This window comes from Ranitomeya variabilis, chromosome 2, assembly GCF_051348905.1.
Source record: "Ranitomeya variabilis isolate aRanVar5 chromosome 2, aRanVar5.hap1, whole genome shotgun sequence".
In the NCBI taxonomy this organism is placed as follows: Eukaryota; Metazoa; Chordata; class Amphibia; order Anura; family Dendrobatidae; genus Ranitomeya; species Ranitomeya variabilis.
Window position 1 is genome coordinate 375,448,931 of NC_135233.1, and position 16,872 is coordinate 375,465,802.

Consider the following 16,872-nt stretch of genomic DNA (forward strand, 5'->3'; position numbering starts at 1 on the left):
CTCTTGTAGGTGACTGTTTGCTCTAGCCGTCCTCACCTTTGTGCAACTTGCAGGGTTGCATCAGTTATTTCGTAAAAAAATTGGTCTGTGCTTCATGGCTACAATCCTCCTTTGGCTACAGGCCCAACAGATAATACTCGGCACATCATAGGAGCATTGCCATGATGATTCCCGCCTTTATTAATGGGATATTTCCTTTCTAAAGAGCCACAGCAATATAACAGTTATTTTAGATGGCTGGATTATTGCAGAACACAATGCTATTGCAGCTACTTCATTAGTCCTGAGGACTGATGCTCAGGTAATTGTCCCCTTCCTCCCCGGAAGTCCATCCTCTATGTTTGGTTAGCTGGATAGGTAACGTTGTTTCCGGTCACTCTGCCCATCGCCATACCTCCTAACTGAGGAAAAGGAAAGGGGGACACATACTGAAGTGGTGCGCCCCCACACCGCCGCATGGCCGAGGGGTACCCGGAGCCGGGCCTCTAGGTCTCAGTCCTGGGGTTGTCACGGTGGCTAGACCCGGTCCGTGGCCCTGTCTGTCAGTGGGGGACGTCCGGTGCAATAAGTGGTGTTGTAACGGTGCAGTTGTGGGGTGCAGGTCGCGATAAATAACAAGGACACCAGGTTGCAGTCTCTTTACCTCTTTACTGAAGATCTCTGAGTCCTCAATCCAGAATACGGCTCACCAGGCTGCGCAAGTCCGGCCGGTCCAATGACACTTCCAGAGTTCTCTTCACAGGAGGAAATCTGTGCCTTCCCCCTAGCGCTAGGTGTTGTAGTCCTTCCCTGCTGTGCTTACGGAAAGTACCCCACAACTGTTGTGTCTGTTTCTGATGTTCCCTCACAACTCGACTAGATGATGTTCTGCTAATCCTCCGTCCCTCCCTGAGGTTCGGGTAGGAACGGCACCCGTTTGACGGGTAGGCCTGGAGTTCTTCCGGGACCCTAGAGACGGCCCTCTCCCACAATTGCCTCCCAAGACTTCATAGGTGATTTGAGTTAGACAGCCCGCCTGAGACTGACTGCCCTGCCGCTGTTTGGAGTATTGCTTGAAGCTGAATGTTATTCTACTCCCTCGGCGTTCCGGCCACCGGTAGTGCGCCTCAGTAGGATGTTGCTTCGGTCTTACAGCACGACTCCTACTGGTATTTCTCCTTTGCGTGATCCCGTTTCTCACTCAGCACAATCTATCTCTCTTCTAATCCTTTCTTGGGCACCGCCGCTACCCGGAGCAGGCACGGTCCCGTTACGTTCGTTCTCGTTGCCAAGCCTCTGTCAGGATCCCACCCCTGACAGAGACCCTACTGTATCTTCCCCTACAACACCCTCTGCCACAAGGTGTTGCCTGGTTCCAACCCAGTCAGCTTTCTCAACTAACTTCCTGCCTGACCCCCAGTTTACCCACTATGGTGGGGAGTGGCCTAATGAATAGCACCCTTAGCTCCCCCCGGAGGCCCGGCTGTGAAATGTATTGGTGTCTGTGATACCTGATCAGATGAACTCCTTCAGTGCCATCGGACGCACCATAGCTCCCCATAGTGGCGGAGCCACAGTACTGCAACGACCAGGACTCTGGGGCGCTGCACTCCCCCCTGGTTAAACACAGTACTCCGGGACTGGGAAGAAAACAACAATACAAGTTTAGCAAAAAGACATACAATTTTTGTTGAGTGCAAATAACAATACGTATACTTGAACAAGCTTCCCTTTATGGGAGGTGAGGACACTTGAACGTTACAAAACATGGTTAAACATTAAACACTATAAATTACAGGCTATAAATAACTCCTGTTACCCAACCGGGTATTCTACTAAGTGCAAAAATTGCTGAACAGTACTTTAACATTGCCTTTAAGGACATACACTCTGTATCCACCAAAGACCTTCCTATAATCACATTATAAGGTAAGTTAACTTTTTTCATTCTCCTTCTAGAATCTGCAGGACCACCTGTCCTATCGGCACCAGACCTACTGCCTCTCCTTTCTGTTACAGGACCGCCCCGTTCAGCCAGGGCCTACTGCCTTTTCAACTTCTATACACAGTATAGATTATAACATTACTTTCAGTTTTAGAAGCACTGAGCCATCTATGTATGGCTCCTAGGAGGACCCACTACCCAACCCCTACGGGTTCACTTTCTGTCTTCTGTAACACATTATTAACTCTTTCTTTACAATAACTAACTTACTATGGAGGACTCAGGGTTTACCTTCTATCCCCATTTTCTTATCAACATTATCAACTATTCTCTTATAACATCAATCCTCATTATTACGTTCTTCCTACTGACTATGCAGAACACTCTGTCTACCCCTACGGGCCTTCTGCATCTTTCTTCTAACTTTCTTTCTGGAAACATCATCTACATTTCTTTACGTTTAACCAATCAAATACATATAACTGTTTCATGTAAAAAATTATCATTTTCACTTTAAGCATTGTCATCACATTACTGTTCTAAAACAGTATCACTCATAAGTACACTTTTGGCATCCCCTTTAAGAGGGGATCAAGTCTTTCTGAGGTAGTTCGTCTTCTCAGACTACCAGTCCATGCTCAGCAAAGGTTCCGGTACGGTATCTTCGCAAAGAGTCTTTAAGTAAAACCAGTAGGAAGCGCCTTTAAGAAGGTGCAAACTATATACAGGAAAAAAGTTTGTATCATGCACGGTCCATGATTACTGCAGTTCTTTCAATTTTGTGCAAACTTGAAGAAAAGTAAACAAATAACAAGGATCCCAGGTCAGCAGGGGGATCCATAAGGAATTAACCCTGGACGGGTTTAGCAAACAGTAAACAAACAGTTAAACAAAGAGAGAACTATTTACATTTTTAGAGCGATCATGCTTACTCATTTTTCGGGGAGGAAGGTGGTTTCCTCCCGGGTCTCACCAGACCAACGGGTCGTCCTGCTGGTTCAAGGATCGGGTCCCGCCCCAACAACGACAGGATCCCTCGCCGGGATGTTCTTTTCATCGAGGATCCGGCACGCCCCCAGGGTACATGGTGGGTCCGGGTCCCCCGCTGCTCCGCAAGGTCGGGTTCCGTTGTCTTTTCAGCGGGAGGTTCATCTTCGGGGTTTGCAGCGGCGGCCTGTAGCGCGACACACCGCTGGACGCCCCGCGCCATCCAGCCAGCCTCACCTGTTGCTCTCCTCCACCTGGTATAAGCTACGGCATCACCGGGCTCCAGGTCGCGATCGAACCTTCCACCGCAATGTTCCACCTCCTCTCGGTCCACGTGAACTTGTAGCGGCTCCCCGATCTCCTGTATAACCCCTCTTCCGTATCGGGGGTTAAAGGAGACCACTACACCCCAGCGGGACGATGGGATCTCCGCAACGGTGGTTAAATCGATCTGGGCTGCCGGTTGCGGTCGGTTCCGCCATGCAGCCATCAAGCGCCGCAGGTGCTCGGCCTCTGGCATAATCTTCAGGCCTTGTGTTTGCAGCGCACCTTCAGCCGCGGCCGGGTCAGGAGGAGCAGGGGACACCGGAGTTAGACGGACCTCCGTGGGTTGGCCCAGCCGAGCGAGCACGCGGGCCTCGGCCTCCACGCGGCGCGCTAGCTGGCGGGCCTCGGCTGCAGCTACACACTCCGCCGACGGCGGCAAGGGGGATCGGCCCATCGGTAGCTCCGTAAGGGTCAGCTCCCGCAACGCTGGCGCATCTGGGGCTGTGTCGGGTGGTGCAGCCTCGGGCTGGATCGGGGCAGTCCCACGCGGTGCTCTCGGTGTCGCCATCTTTTCTCCTCCTTCGGTGTCCTCTTCCCGCGGTCTCTTTCGTGGGCAGCCCCGTCTCCATGGTCTCCACCCTCCAAACAGGATCAGGAGGCGGACCTCGGCCGTTGACGGACACGTCCTCAAGACCAGGAAATGTTTAGACTGGGCGGCCATTGCCCTTCGCGCTCTCTAGCTCGTCTACGCCTACTCCACGCCCCTCTTCTCTTCCTGCGCCTCTCCTCAGCGCTGCAATGGCGGCGGTTTTGGCGGGAACTTCTCTGGGTCAATGGCAATACACAGTCTCTCAATAAAGTACAGTCCAAGCACAACAAATCACAGTTCCAAGGCACACATGACCTGATTCTTCAGGCTTAAGTAGATCCTGTTTGTGACGCCAAGGTGGTGCGCCCCCACACCGCCGCAGGGCCGAGGGGTACCCGGAGCCGGGCCTCTAGGTCTCAGTCCTGGGGTTGTCACGGTGGCTAGACCCGGTCCGTGGCCCTGTCTGTCAGTGGGGGACGTCCGGTGCAATAAGTGGTGTTGTAACGGTGCAGTTGTGGGGTGCAGGTCGCGATAAATAACAAGGACACCAGGTTGCAGTCTCTTTACCTCTTTACTGAAGATCTCTGAGTCCTCAATCCAGAATACGGCTCACCAGGCTCCGCAAGTCCGGCCGGTCCAATGACACTTCCAGAGTTCTCTTCACAGGAGGAAATCTGTGCCTTCCCCCTAGCGCTAGGTGTTGTAGTCCTTCCCTGCTGTGCTTACGGAAAGTACCCCACAACTGTTGTGTCTGTTTCTGATGTTCCCTCACAACTCGACTAGATGATGTTCTGCTAATCCTCCGTCCCTCCCTGAGGTTCGGGTAGGAACGGCACCCGTTTGACGGGTAGGCCTGGAGTTCTTCCGGGACCCTAGAGACGCCCCTCTCCCACAATTGCCTCCCAAGACTTCATAGGTGATTTGAGTTAGACAGCCCGCCTGAGACTGACTGCCCTGCCGCTGTTTGGAGTATTGCTTGAAGCTGAATGTTATTCTACTCCCTCAGCGTTCCGGCCACCGGTAGTGCGCCTCAGTAGGATGTTGCTTCGGTCTTACAGCACGACTCCTACTGGTATTTCTCCTTTGCGTGATCCCGTTTCTCACTCAGCACAATCTATCTCTCTTCTAATCCTTTCTTGGGCACCGCCGCTACCCGGAGCAGGCACGGTCCCGTTACGTTCGTTCTCGTTGCCAAGCCTCTGTCAGGATCCCACCCCTGACAGAGACCCTACTGTATCTTCCCCTACAACACCCTCTGCCACAAGGTGTTGCCTGGTTCCAACCCAGTCAGCTTTCTCAACTAACTTCCTGCCTGACCCCCAGTTTACCCACTATGGTGGGCAGTGGCCTAATGAATAGCACCCTTAGCTCCCCCCGGAGGCCCGGCTGTGAAATGTATTGGTGTCTGTGATACCTGATCAGATGAACTCCTTCAGTGCCATCGGACGCACCATAGCTCCCCATAGTGGCGGAGCCACAGTACTGCAACGACCAGGACTCTGGGGCGCTGCAGAAGCACTTTTGCAGCCTATTAGTGTTCACACATATTATGATACCCCTTATAGTGACCCCCACAAAGTATGAAGCTCACAGCCCATCACACAATTTGATCCCCACATTGGACCCGCTTACAAAGTGTAGTACCCCAGAATATCCCCCACTCAGTATGACCCCTCCCCAACACACAGTATGATGCCCCAGTTGTACGTTTTCTCACACACAGTATGATGCCCTAGTTGTACGTTTCCTCACACAAAGTATGACGCCCCAGTTGTACGTTTCCTCACACACAGTATGACGCCCCAGTTGTACGTTTCCTCACACACAGTATGGTACCTCAGTTGCACGTTTCCTCACACACAGTATGATACCTCAGTTGTACGTTTCCTCACATACAGTATGATACCTCAGTTGTACGTTTCCTCACACACAGTATGATGCCCCAGTTGTACATTTCCTCACACACAGTATGATACCTCAGTTCTACGTTTACTCACACAGTATGATGCCTCAGTTGTACGTTTCCTCACACACAGTATGATGCCCCAGTTGTATGTTTCCTCACACACAGTATGACGCCCCAGTTGTTCGTTTCCTCACACACAGTATGATGCCTCAGTTGTACGTTTCCTCACACACAGTATGATGTCTCAGTTGTACGTTTCCTCACACACAGTATGATGCCTCAGTTGTACATTTCCTCACACACAGTATGACACCCCAGTTGTACGTTTCCTCACGCACAGTATGATGCCCCAGTTTTATGTTTCCTCACACACAGTATGATGCCTCAGTTGTACGTTTCCTCACACACAGTATGATGCCTCAGTTGTACGTTTCCTCACACAGTATGATGCCTCAGTTGTACATTTCCTCACACACAGTATGATGCCTCAGTTGTACATTTCCTCACACACAGTATGATACCTCTAGTGTCTCCCGCACACTGTATAATGCTTCCTATAGACCCCATAAGTAGGAGTATGTCAACAATGTTCCCCTGCACATGATACCCTCTACAGTCTGCCACACACCGTTTGATGCCCCCATACTGCATTCCTACATACACAGTATGATGCCAACTACACTGTAACACCCCATGTAATCGGTTGTTACAGTGGCATCGCTTTCCTCACGGGGAGAGTGGTGTCACGCTTGGAAGCAGGGAAGGATCCATTTAACAGGTAATCAGCACATACAACACTGTTCTGACTCCAGGCCAGAAGAGGGAGTTCTACACCCAACTTCAGGGGAACTGCTCTCTCTGGACAGGAGGAGTCAGTTGCTAGGCCATTACTAGGCAGTTAGGAATAGTTAGTAGTTGGTGAGAGGAGAGCGACGTGTGAGGAAGGAAAGCTGGAGCTGTGCAGACGAGTGATTCTGCAGCTCCTGGGAAGGAAAGACAGATCAGAGAAACTGATAAAGAGACTGAAAGGGAAAAGAGGCAAGGTGAAGTTAAGACCAGAGGAGAATAGCTGCAATTTAGCTAGCTATTGACAGAACGCAGACACCGGTGGCTGGAAAACCAAGGTTGTGAGGGGCTCTAAGACTCACAGCAGAAACCGGCAGGACAACTGTTCTACAGGTCACTTGCCCGCCTTAACACCTGAAGACACAGTGGCGTATAGAGCCCGGGTCATGATAGAGACCCTGTAGAAAGGCTCGAGCCACCTGTCATACAGGTTAGTGTCTCACTTACACAAAGGACAGAGGTCGTGAGGACCTTGTTGGACAGCTATAGGCAGCAAGGAACTACACCACAGTGCTAGAGGGAAGGCTTCTAACCCCACCTGGTAAGGGGGAAATCCCAACTTGCTTCCAAGCCAGCCGGACCACCACCAGCACCAGTGATCCAGTACCCTGGACTGTGGCTGCCTGAACTGCTTCAGTAAAGAGACTGCAACCATGTATCCTCTGTTTCTTATTACACCATCTTCAACTACTACATCGGGATTCCTGGGGACCTACTTCACCTGTGGGAAGTTATACCATCTAGCTGCCATAACATCACCCCAGAGGACCCCTTTAAGCAGCATTGGTCCCTACTGACCGAGTACCACAGATGGCGTCACGAACTTTCCTTATTTCTACAAAAACCCTTTAAATACATTCCCTTTAACATGGGTGCCCGGGGTCATGGACCGAGTCGCCGCTGCTGTGAAACTTCTCTTTAAGTAACGGACCCGGTACCGAGTACCCCACGGCCCTGGCGGGCGTTCCAACACCACCCCACAATACACACAGTATGATGCCCCCCAGCCACAGTATTATGCCCCAACAGTCCACCCACACAGTATGATGCCTTTAATATCCTACACACAGTATGATACTTCCAACAGTACAATAATCAGTATCATGCCCCTCACAGTCCCATACACACAAAGTATAATGCCACCGCATTCCCTACACACAGTATGATGCCCCCGCACACAAACACATACACATAGTATGAAGCCCCTACAGGTCTTCCACACAGTTTGATACTTCCCACAATCCCTCACACACATTTTGATGCCTCTGGTGTTTCCCACACTCAGTTCCATGCCCCTCACACAGCGTGATGCCCCCCACTGTCCTTCCCAAGTAATATGATGCCCACACAGAAACATTCCACTTGCCTGTGTGTTTTTCCCCCTGCAAGCTGGGCTCTGCTGTCAGCCATGTCGCTTGAGAATATCCTTGCAGGTCCTTCAGTCGCTACCCAAACTGAATCTGGATCTGTCGGGTCTCTGCTCCATCATAGGGAACCGTACCTGTCTTCTGGGGACAAACCCCCACTTACTGGACAGTGGGACAGCTCCCTAAATTTGGGTCTGTCAGTGTTGGACCCAGAATGTTTGGGAGGTACAGCTAATGTGCACATACCACAAGACACCTTCAAGGTTGTTGTAGAGTCCATGGATTTATTGTTCATTGCCGTTTTGGTGGCATGAGGGGCACCATTCATGAGACATAGCCTCACAGCACATTTTAAGGAAGCAAAGGTTGACATTTTTGGAAAGATCTAGTGCAGTTAAGCACTTTCTCCTTATATTTCTTCATACACTTGCAGGTGGGGCAGTGTATGTATATTGCATGGTGGCTCAGTAGTTAGCATTGTAGCACTGGGGTCCTGGGTTCAAATCCCACCAAGGAACACATGTGCAAGGACTCTATATGTTCTCCCTCTCTTTGCGTGGGTTTCCTTCCACACTTCAAAGTTATACTGATGGGGGATGTAGACTGTGAGCCCCAATGGGGACAGTGATGATGATGTCTGTAAAGCACCGTGGAATATGATGGCGCTATATAAGAGAGCATAATAGATTTCGTAGCACACAGACTCTGTAATTATTGCTATTGTATTGACAGACTCTGCGCCGGTCGATATTCCAAAACCTCTGCAGGATCTTCCTACCAATATACACAGCATAGAAGGTGAGTAGCGTCGTCGCTATCCTGGTTAATAGAGGAGGGTCCTAAATGTGGGCCCCATCTCTTTGTAAACCTAATGATTTGTATTACTTCTATCCAGTTCTAGCCACAATCCTCAGCATCCCTTCAGTTCCCACACAGAAGCAGCCAACTGTGCTCCCTACAGGTGAGTGTGCCGGAGTCTCACCTTCTGTGTAAAGACTTACAGGGCATCCAGAAGCGTAGCTAGGGGTTTGGTTCAGGGAGGGCGAAACTTCTGAGTGGGCTTCTGACCAGGTAACCCTGATTACAACTATGGATGGCTCCCCCTAACAGTGGAGGAGAACCTCAGCAGATGACTGGACTGTATAAATATATAAAATCTCCATACAAAGACCAACATTGAAATTACCGCCATATGGTGGCATAGTGGTAGATTCCAGTCCTTGCCGCCATATATGAGACCACAGCACAGTTATACATAGTGACTTACCGCTGACGTTCTTTCTGGTGGAGTTATTTACCTTCTCCCGTCTTTTCCATCTGGCCTAGACCGACATGACGACTTCTTCCAGCCAGAACTCGTCTTCAGAGATTACAGCACAGACACATCTGACCTCTCATATTTCCAGCACCGTCCCCATCTATCTCAGACCTGCACAAACTCCTCATCCTGCTGATACCCCAATAGTAAGCCGATGCTGCCGTCTCCCTATTACTGCACCTGCGGTGTGCCTCTAGATGGTAAAACAAACCATCTAGAATATAGTAATGCCGTGTGCAAGTGCCCTAGAAAACAGTGCCCATATTTTGCCCCCTAGAAAGTAATAATGCCCTGTGTGCCCCTTTGACGGTCATAATAACCGGAATGCCTCTATAACAATAAGCGTCCACTAACAATGTCCCGAGTCTCCCCCCCTGTGCAGCTCCTCTCTACACAGTATGATACTCCACCTATACACAGTAATAATGCCCCCACTGACACCTTAGTAGCCCCAAACTGTTTGGTGGCTCCCCTACTGTATGATAGCCCCCACACTGTACAAAGACCCCACATTAGCTCCCAGACTGTATGATGGCCCTCTAAATAGCCTCCATAATTATATAATGCATCCTGTAGTTCTCCATCTAGTATACTCCCCATAGGCCTATACATTTTATAATGCACTCCCCATAGGCCTCCATCCAGTATAATGCACTCCTCATAGGCCTCCATATAGTATAATGCACTTCTCATAGGCCTCCATTCAGTATAATGAACTCCCCATAGGCCTCCATATAGTATAATGCACTCCACATAGGCCTCTATATAGTATAATGCATGCCCCATAGGCCCCCATTCAGTATAGTGAACTCCCATAGGCCTCCATACAGTACAATGCACCCCATAGGTCTCCATGTAGCATAATGCACTCCCCATAGGCCTCCATACAGTATGACGCACTGCCCATAGACCTCTATATAGCATAATGCATTCCCCATTGGCCTCCATATAGTATAATGCACTCCCCATGGGCCTCCATATAGTGTAATGCACTTCTCAAAGGCCTCTATACAGTATAATGCACTCTCCAAAGGCCTCAATATAGTATAATGCACTCCCTAAATAAAAAACACAATACTCACCAGTTACCTCTCCTCCTTATTTCCCTGCTGCTCCTGGTGCCTGCTCATCTCAGCACAGCGGGCACCAAGTACTGATGTCATTGCGCCCGCTGTCAATGTCTGCGTCATTGACGTCAGATGCATAGGGGGAATGATGGACAAGCGAGCGTATCACTCCCTCTCTCATCATTGCTTTCCACTGTATCACCATCCAGCCGATACAGTTGAACTTGTTATGACAGGTGGGGGCCTCTAAGTTTACATCCAAGAAACCTATGCAGAAAGGGGAAAAAAATCTATAAATGTGCAGCAAGATCAGGATGGAAAACCCTAAAGGACCCTGCGGAATAATAAGCTTTTAGCTGATGTCAGCAATATCCTGTGTACTAGAGAATATGCCAAACACTAAATAAGAAAATAGCAAGAAGGATTAAAAAACAAGAGGCAACCTGCGTGTTCTCTGAAGGAATTCTGTGGCTTTTAGGTTGAGTCAGTATCTCATTGGTACAAATCAAGGCTTGTATCTCCTAATTATATGTCAGATTATATACAGCAGGCAGGAATAACAAGGATAGATATATAGATAATAGATATATAGATAGATAACTAATATATAGATAGATAGATAGATAGATAATAGATAGATAGATGATAGATAGACAGAGATAGATAGATAGATAGATAGATAGATAGATAGATAGATAGATAGATAGATAGATAATAGATAGATATTAGATAATAGATGATAGATAGATGGATAATAGATAGATAATAGATAGATAGATAGATAGATAATAGATAGATAGATAGATAGATAGATAGATTATACATAGATAGATAATAGATAGATAGATAATAGATAGATAGATAATAGATAGACAGACAGGTAGATAGATAGATGATAGACAGATAGATAGATAGATAGATAGATAGATAGATAGATAGATAGATAGATAGACAGATAGATAGATAATAGATAGATAGACAGATAGATAGATAGATAGATAGATAGATAGATGATAGATAGATAGATAGATAGATAGATGATAGATAATAGATAGATAGATAATAGATAGATAGATAGATAGATAGACAGACAGACAGATAGATAGATAGATAGATAGATAGATAGATAGATAGATAATAGATAGATAGACAGATAGATGATAGATATCAGTAGATAGATAATATATAGACAGACAGATAATAGATAGATAGACAATAAATAGATAACAGATAGATAGATAGATAGATAGATAGATAGATAGATAATAGATAGATAATAGATAGACAGATAGATTGACAGACAGATAGATAGATAATAGATGATAGATAGATAGATAGATAGATAGATAGATAATAGATAGATAGATAGATAGATAAACAGACAGATAATAGATAGATAGATAGATAGATAGATAGATAGATAGATAGATGATAGGCAGACAGATAGATAGATAGATAGATAGATAGATAGATAGATAGATAATAGATAGATAGACACAGTTAGATAGACACAGTATTGGCCAGGATATATGCAAACATTTAATAAATACATTTTAAACTGCATCACTCCCTATAGACTTTACTTAGAGTTTGAGGTCCCAGAGAGGTTGCTTTGTCATGGGCGGTGGGCACACATGATTTTTTGCCGCACCACGGGACATGGGCAATAAATTGGACTGTCTAATAGGAAAAGCTGGAGAAACTTTTTTTACCCATCTGTGAAAAGCTGATAAAAGTTGGACCAACTCTGGTAACACTGCTGAAACGCGGATGAAACACTGATTAAAAGCAATGATGAAACTCAGTCGATTTGTTTCCATATGTGAAATCAAAATAAACCATAAGGCTGTTTTTATTTAGAGCTGGATCCTACCTGCCTGTTAAATGTGTAAGCCTGGGCTTGGGGGAGGGATGTCTGATAGAAATGATTTGAGTCTATTCAATGAAAGGTCGCCTTGTTGTGTCCGGTGAGCTCACACAAATTTTTCCAATTAATGCACTAAAGTAACACAGTGTTATAAGTGCTTTCTATAAACAGTAACGCAGTATACATCTCATATATTGAATGTTTGTATATTGGATATATAGATAGTCCAGCTTTTTTTCATTTTTATCAATCTCTTGTTTATGCTGACAAATAAAGTAGCGCTATAGCATGAAAACATGAAATATATGAAATCTGAACTGCATTACTGTTCTTTAAAATACAAAAAAAATTAGAATACTTAGCACATCAATTGGCCAATTCATGTATACCCAGCAGCCTCGATAAGGCGATTTTCTTTGCTGGGAACTTGGCTAACGTGAATCCTCTCCTAGGCTGAAGCCTACACTTATAAGGGTAGACAGGATCCTACTGCTATTAAAACTGCCCCAGGCTTATGGGTGGAGTGCTAAGTCAGAAGGCCTAGGTATACAAATAGCAAAAGACTGACCGTCACTTCCAAACAGAAAACTGGTGTGTACAGGTGCGAACTAAGAGAAGCCATCGCTATATGTAACTGAGCAAAGAGAATCGCCTTATCGCAGTTGTCCGGTACATATGAATTGGCCAATTTATGCGCTAAGTTGCCTCATTTTTTTCAGTCTTCTACTACTTTATTTGTTGGTTATATATGGAGATTTCTACTCTTAGTTTGCACCCGTACATACCTATTTTCTGTTTGGAAGTGATGGTCAATCTTTTGTGGCTTGTTTATGCTGACTGATTCTTTTTGCATTGTCTCAGGCGGTGCCTCTAATGCTCCCACGCCTGCTGGTGGCAACCTCGTATCTTCTAACGCCCCAAGACTTGGTAAGGTGTCCCAGAGTCCTGCTTGAGAGGTTGAACTCTGTAGGTTATACTATATTTCCGATTGTTGGTAATTTGGGTCTAATTTTCATTGTAGTATCTGTGACAGGAGTGAAAAGCACAGGATCTCCCGTAGTGGTCACCTCCAGACCAGACAATAATTCAAGTCAACCAGTCTCTCCGAGCAATGGTGAGTAGCCTGGTATTTCAGAGTGCAGGAACTGAAGCCAGAGACTAGCAGCCACTCGTGGATTGAGGGTTCTTGACTCGTCAACAAGACACTGACGTAACATCACCACATGGAATTTGTTTGTGTGGGAAAAAAAATGCGTAACAGGAAAATTAATAAATAGAAAGATTCATCCGTGAGAGAAAGAACAAGAACTCTGGTGCCACCAGCTAGAAGAAGCGAAACTCTAGTGCCACCTGCTAGAAGGAACGATCCTAAAAGTCAACATTGAGCTTTATCACATGACTTAGGATAAGAAACCATAATCTTTACCTGCAGACATGTGTTTCGGGTTGTTTGCCCCTCATCAGTGCTGAGCAAGAGAGAACTGATTTGGCTGGATGAGAAACCTCTGATAGGGAATCTAAGGGAAACGTTTCTTGAGTACCAAGTTGACGTAGGAAGACTTTTAGGGCTTTCAATGCTCCTCTGGGAATTTATATATGGAAAATTGCCTCTTCGGAGAGGAAGAGGACTAGAACTTTAGAGCGAGTTTTCGGGGCTACCACTCCAAAAAGTCAATATCTGCCCTTTAAAGAACATTGCCAAATGAGTCACCATGTCAAATTAGTTCTCCTGCTTTGCACTGATGAGGGGCAACCACCCCCTAAACATATGTCTTCAAATGGAATTTCTGGTTTGATTTCTAATCCTAAGTCATGTGGCAAGGCTCTTTAAAGGGTCAACATTCAGTTTTAGGATTGCTACTTTTTAATAGGTAGCACTAGATTTCCGGTCCTCTTCCTCTCTGAAGAGGCGATTTGTATATATAAATTCTAGAGGAGCAGTTCATGGACTATAAGTTTCCTAATACTAACTTGTTACTCTCCACAAGGAGAACTTTTACCTTTAAACCTCCAGCAAAATAAATGAAATTTCTAAAATCTCATTCACATGGTGCATTTTTTGACATGTGGTGCATCCTCTGCTCGGCATCCTGGGCTCCTCTGACACTTATTATTCTCCCACAATCTAATGACTAAAGCAGATTGAAATGGTTGAAATGGATGTGAAATGGTTCACATTTTTCTTTCTCATCTTTAAAAGAGAGAAGGAACACTAAATATAATACATAATAAATCACTATATGTAACACCAGACACAAGCACAATAATAGAGTAATATATTGCACTACCACTTCTCACCACTGGTAGCAGCAGATCTGTATAATAAACACTTGTGCAACAGCGCTACTAGTGGTGGTTAGATGTAAGTCCAATCATTACTCTGCTTTTAAAGATGGAGCAGAGCTCTGTCTTTTTGGTAAATAGGTGCTACCTTACTGTAAATATTTGTAATATATTCTGTGAATATCTTAAGATCACACGCAATGAGTGGCCTGTACAGACGCCAAGTACTTCTTAGCGTTGCTCAGTTTCTCAGGGCAGTTGATCACCAGTCGGCACTTGTGCTGTGGTTGTCAGTGTCAGTCATTTTAATCTGTCTAAATTAAAAATGCAAATGAGCCTCACATCATAATCCAGCATTTGTGGCAACACCTAGGCTGGTCCACCCAACGAACAAAGACTTTTCTTGGTGGGCATGGGTACTGTTACACTAGTGGAGCTCCTAGCCGTGGGGCTTATCTGAAGCTGTCCATGAAGTCCACCATATCTTCATATTGAAGATATGATATGCCTTGCGTGGCCAAGGAGAGCGGCAGAAGTTATGACACCATCATATTCCACAGCGATTTACAGACATCATCACTGTCCCCATTGGGGCTCACAATGTAATTCCCTATCAGGATGTCTTTGGAGAGTGGGACGGACACCAAAAAGTTCAGTCACCGTGCATTCAAGGAATAGGTCAAAGTAGGCTTTCTGGGCATGTACATGTTTTTAACCACTGAAGAGTAGGGCTTTGTAGGCAGCCACTTGACCCTAGGAGTCTCCAAGCAATTGCTCAAATTCTAGCTACCCTACAGTCCCCAAAAAAGTAGACTATGTCAGGGTCATACCTTATCGGGCATATCCTTGATGCTATTGTTTACTTTTCCTAATAAATATTTTTTCTGTTTTCCAGGCGTATCATCTTCTATCACCACCCCTGGCTCATCCAGCACCACCACAGGTAGACATGATGATCTAACCACCAACTTACAAGGCACCTTTAAGAATAGTAGACCACATGCTCGTCTGTACTGAGGCCCAAGGAGTGTGTATTATGGATCATTAGGCACCCAGTGTGAAGTATGGTGCCTCCATATGGACCCATATGGTCCTCTACCGTCAATGGTTCTTCGGTAGGAAGCATGTGATAGAACATATGTCTCCTTAATGGGCCTACAGGTTCCCTTAAGTACAAAGACCCCTTAACCCTTAGGACAGAGTGGCTGAAGAGCGTTAGAGGAAACCATACCTCTTGATCTAGAGAGGTTGTTATGTGAAACTCAATCCTGGAGAACTTTCTTTTCCATGATACTAGTGACAGTGTAGAATTAGGATCCTCCAATGGACCAAGTCCAGAAGGTCAACAAGTAGACAACCACCTCAAAGGTGGAGCAGATCCCGTGCTATTCAGGATCTTTTTTTTTATTGTGAATCTGTTCAAATAATTAATTTGAGGCTAGAAACACTTAATGAATGTTGTCCAAACGCACCAAGTTAGAACATTGCCATGTATTGGGGTGTCCCAACTCCACCGGTCAACAAATTTAGGGAGCAAGGAAAGACGAATCGGACATATTGGATTTTACACTGTTTTATTCTGTTGTTTTTACGAAGATAAGCTGCCACCAAAGGGTGTCTGGTGCTTATTGCTCTCTTTCCACTGAGAACACATGCATGCTCAGCCGAACTGAGCTTCCATATATATTGGGCAACGGGACAAATAGACGTTGGCTGAATGCTGACAGTTTTCTAAATTGAATGGACAATCTTTAATATTCCATAAGAAAGAAAACATGGCTGCTTTCTTCCAAAAACAGTGCCCCACTTGTCTATTGGTTGTGCTTGGTATTGCAGCTCAGCTCCATTGAAGTGAATGGAAGTAAGCAATCATAGAAAACCCCTTTAATGATAATTGGGTAGATGTGCAGGCCTTCCATTAGGCCACAGGTGCCCTTGTCAGAACTGTCTCCACCCTGTCAGCCAGATCTGTTTAGGCAAAATAGAAGACTTATTCTATCGGTAATTTTTGACTCGCCTGACCTGTTTCTAGGATCAGTGACTGGACATAATGTTGCTGCAGCAGGACCCTCTGTGACCCCAAGAGCTGACGCTCATCCAAGTACAGTCACAGGAACCGTCCGTAAGTCAAATTCTGCCTCTGTAGAGAGATTTTCTACTTTTATGTAACTCGTAGTATACCAACATTTTCTGCAACTTTCTAACGTACTTATTTCAATTCCTCTGCTTACTGTCAGTGAATAAGGACACCCTTAATTCATATGCAAACCAGTGCAAGCTTCAATAATCCGCCCAGCTGTGCGAAACAGGATTTGATCGGTGCGTGTTTCAGCCTCTGAGTGTAAAACAATAGTGTTCTATTCACTGACAGCAAGCAGAATTGAAAAACAAGTAGTAATGAAAAGCTGCATCACTTTTATATTATTTTCTGAGATGTAACAAGCTATAAAT

General features: G+C 45.9%; 1 protein-coding gene across 1 annotated transcript in view; it reads left to right on the forward strand.

The window, feature by feature from the left end:
• LOC143809467 (uncharacterized) overlaps nucleotides 1–16,872 on the forward strand; it is a 31,210-nt gene that overhangs the window by 9,506 nt on the left and 4,832 nt on the right. The window contains exons 2-7 of the mRNA XM_077292536.1: nucleotides 8,619–8,684; nucleotides 8,782–8,847; nucleotides 13,000–13,065; nucleotides 13,160–13,252; nucleotides 15,317–15,364; nucleotides 16,454–16,543. Coding sequence (XP_077148651.1) covers nucleotides 8,619–8,684; nucleotides 8,782–8,847; nucleotides 13,000–13,065; nucleotides 13,160–13,252; nucleotides 15,317–15,364; nucleotides 16,454–16,543 — 429 coding nt within the window. The remainder of the gene's footprint in view (nucleotides 1–8,618; nucleotides 8,685–8,781; nucleotides 8,848–12,999; nucleotides 13,066–13,159; nucleotides 13,253–15,316; nucleotides 15,365–16,453; nucleotides 16,544–16,872) is intronic.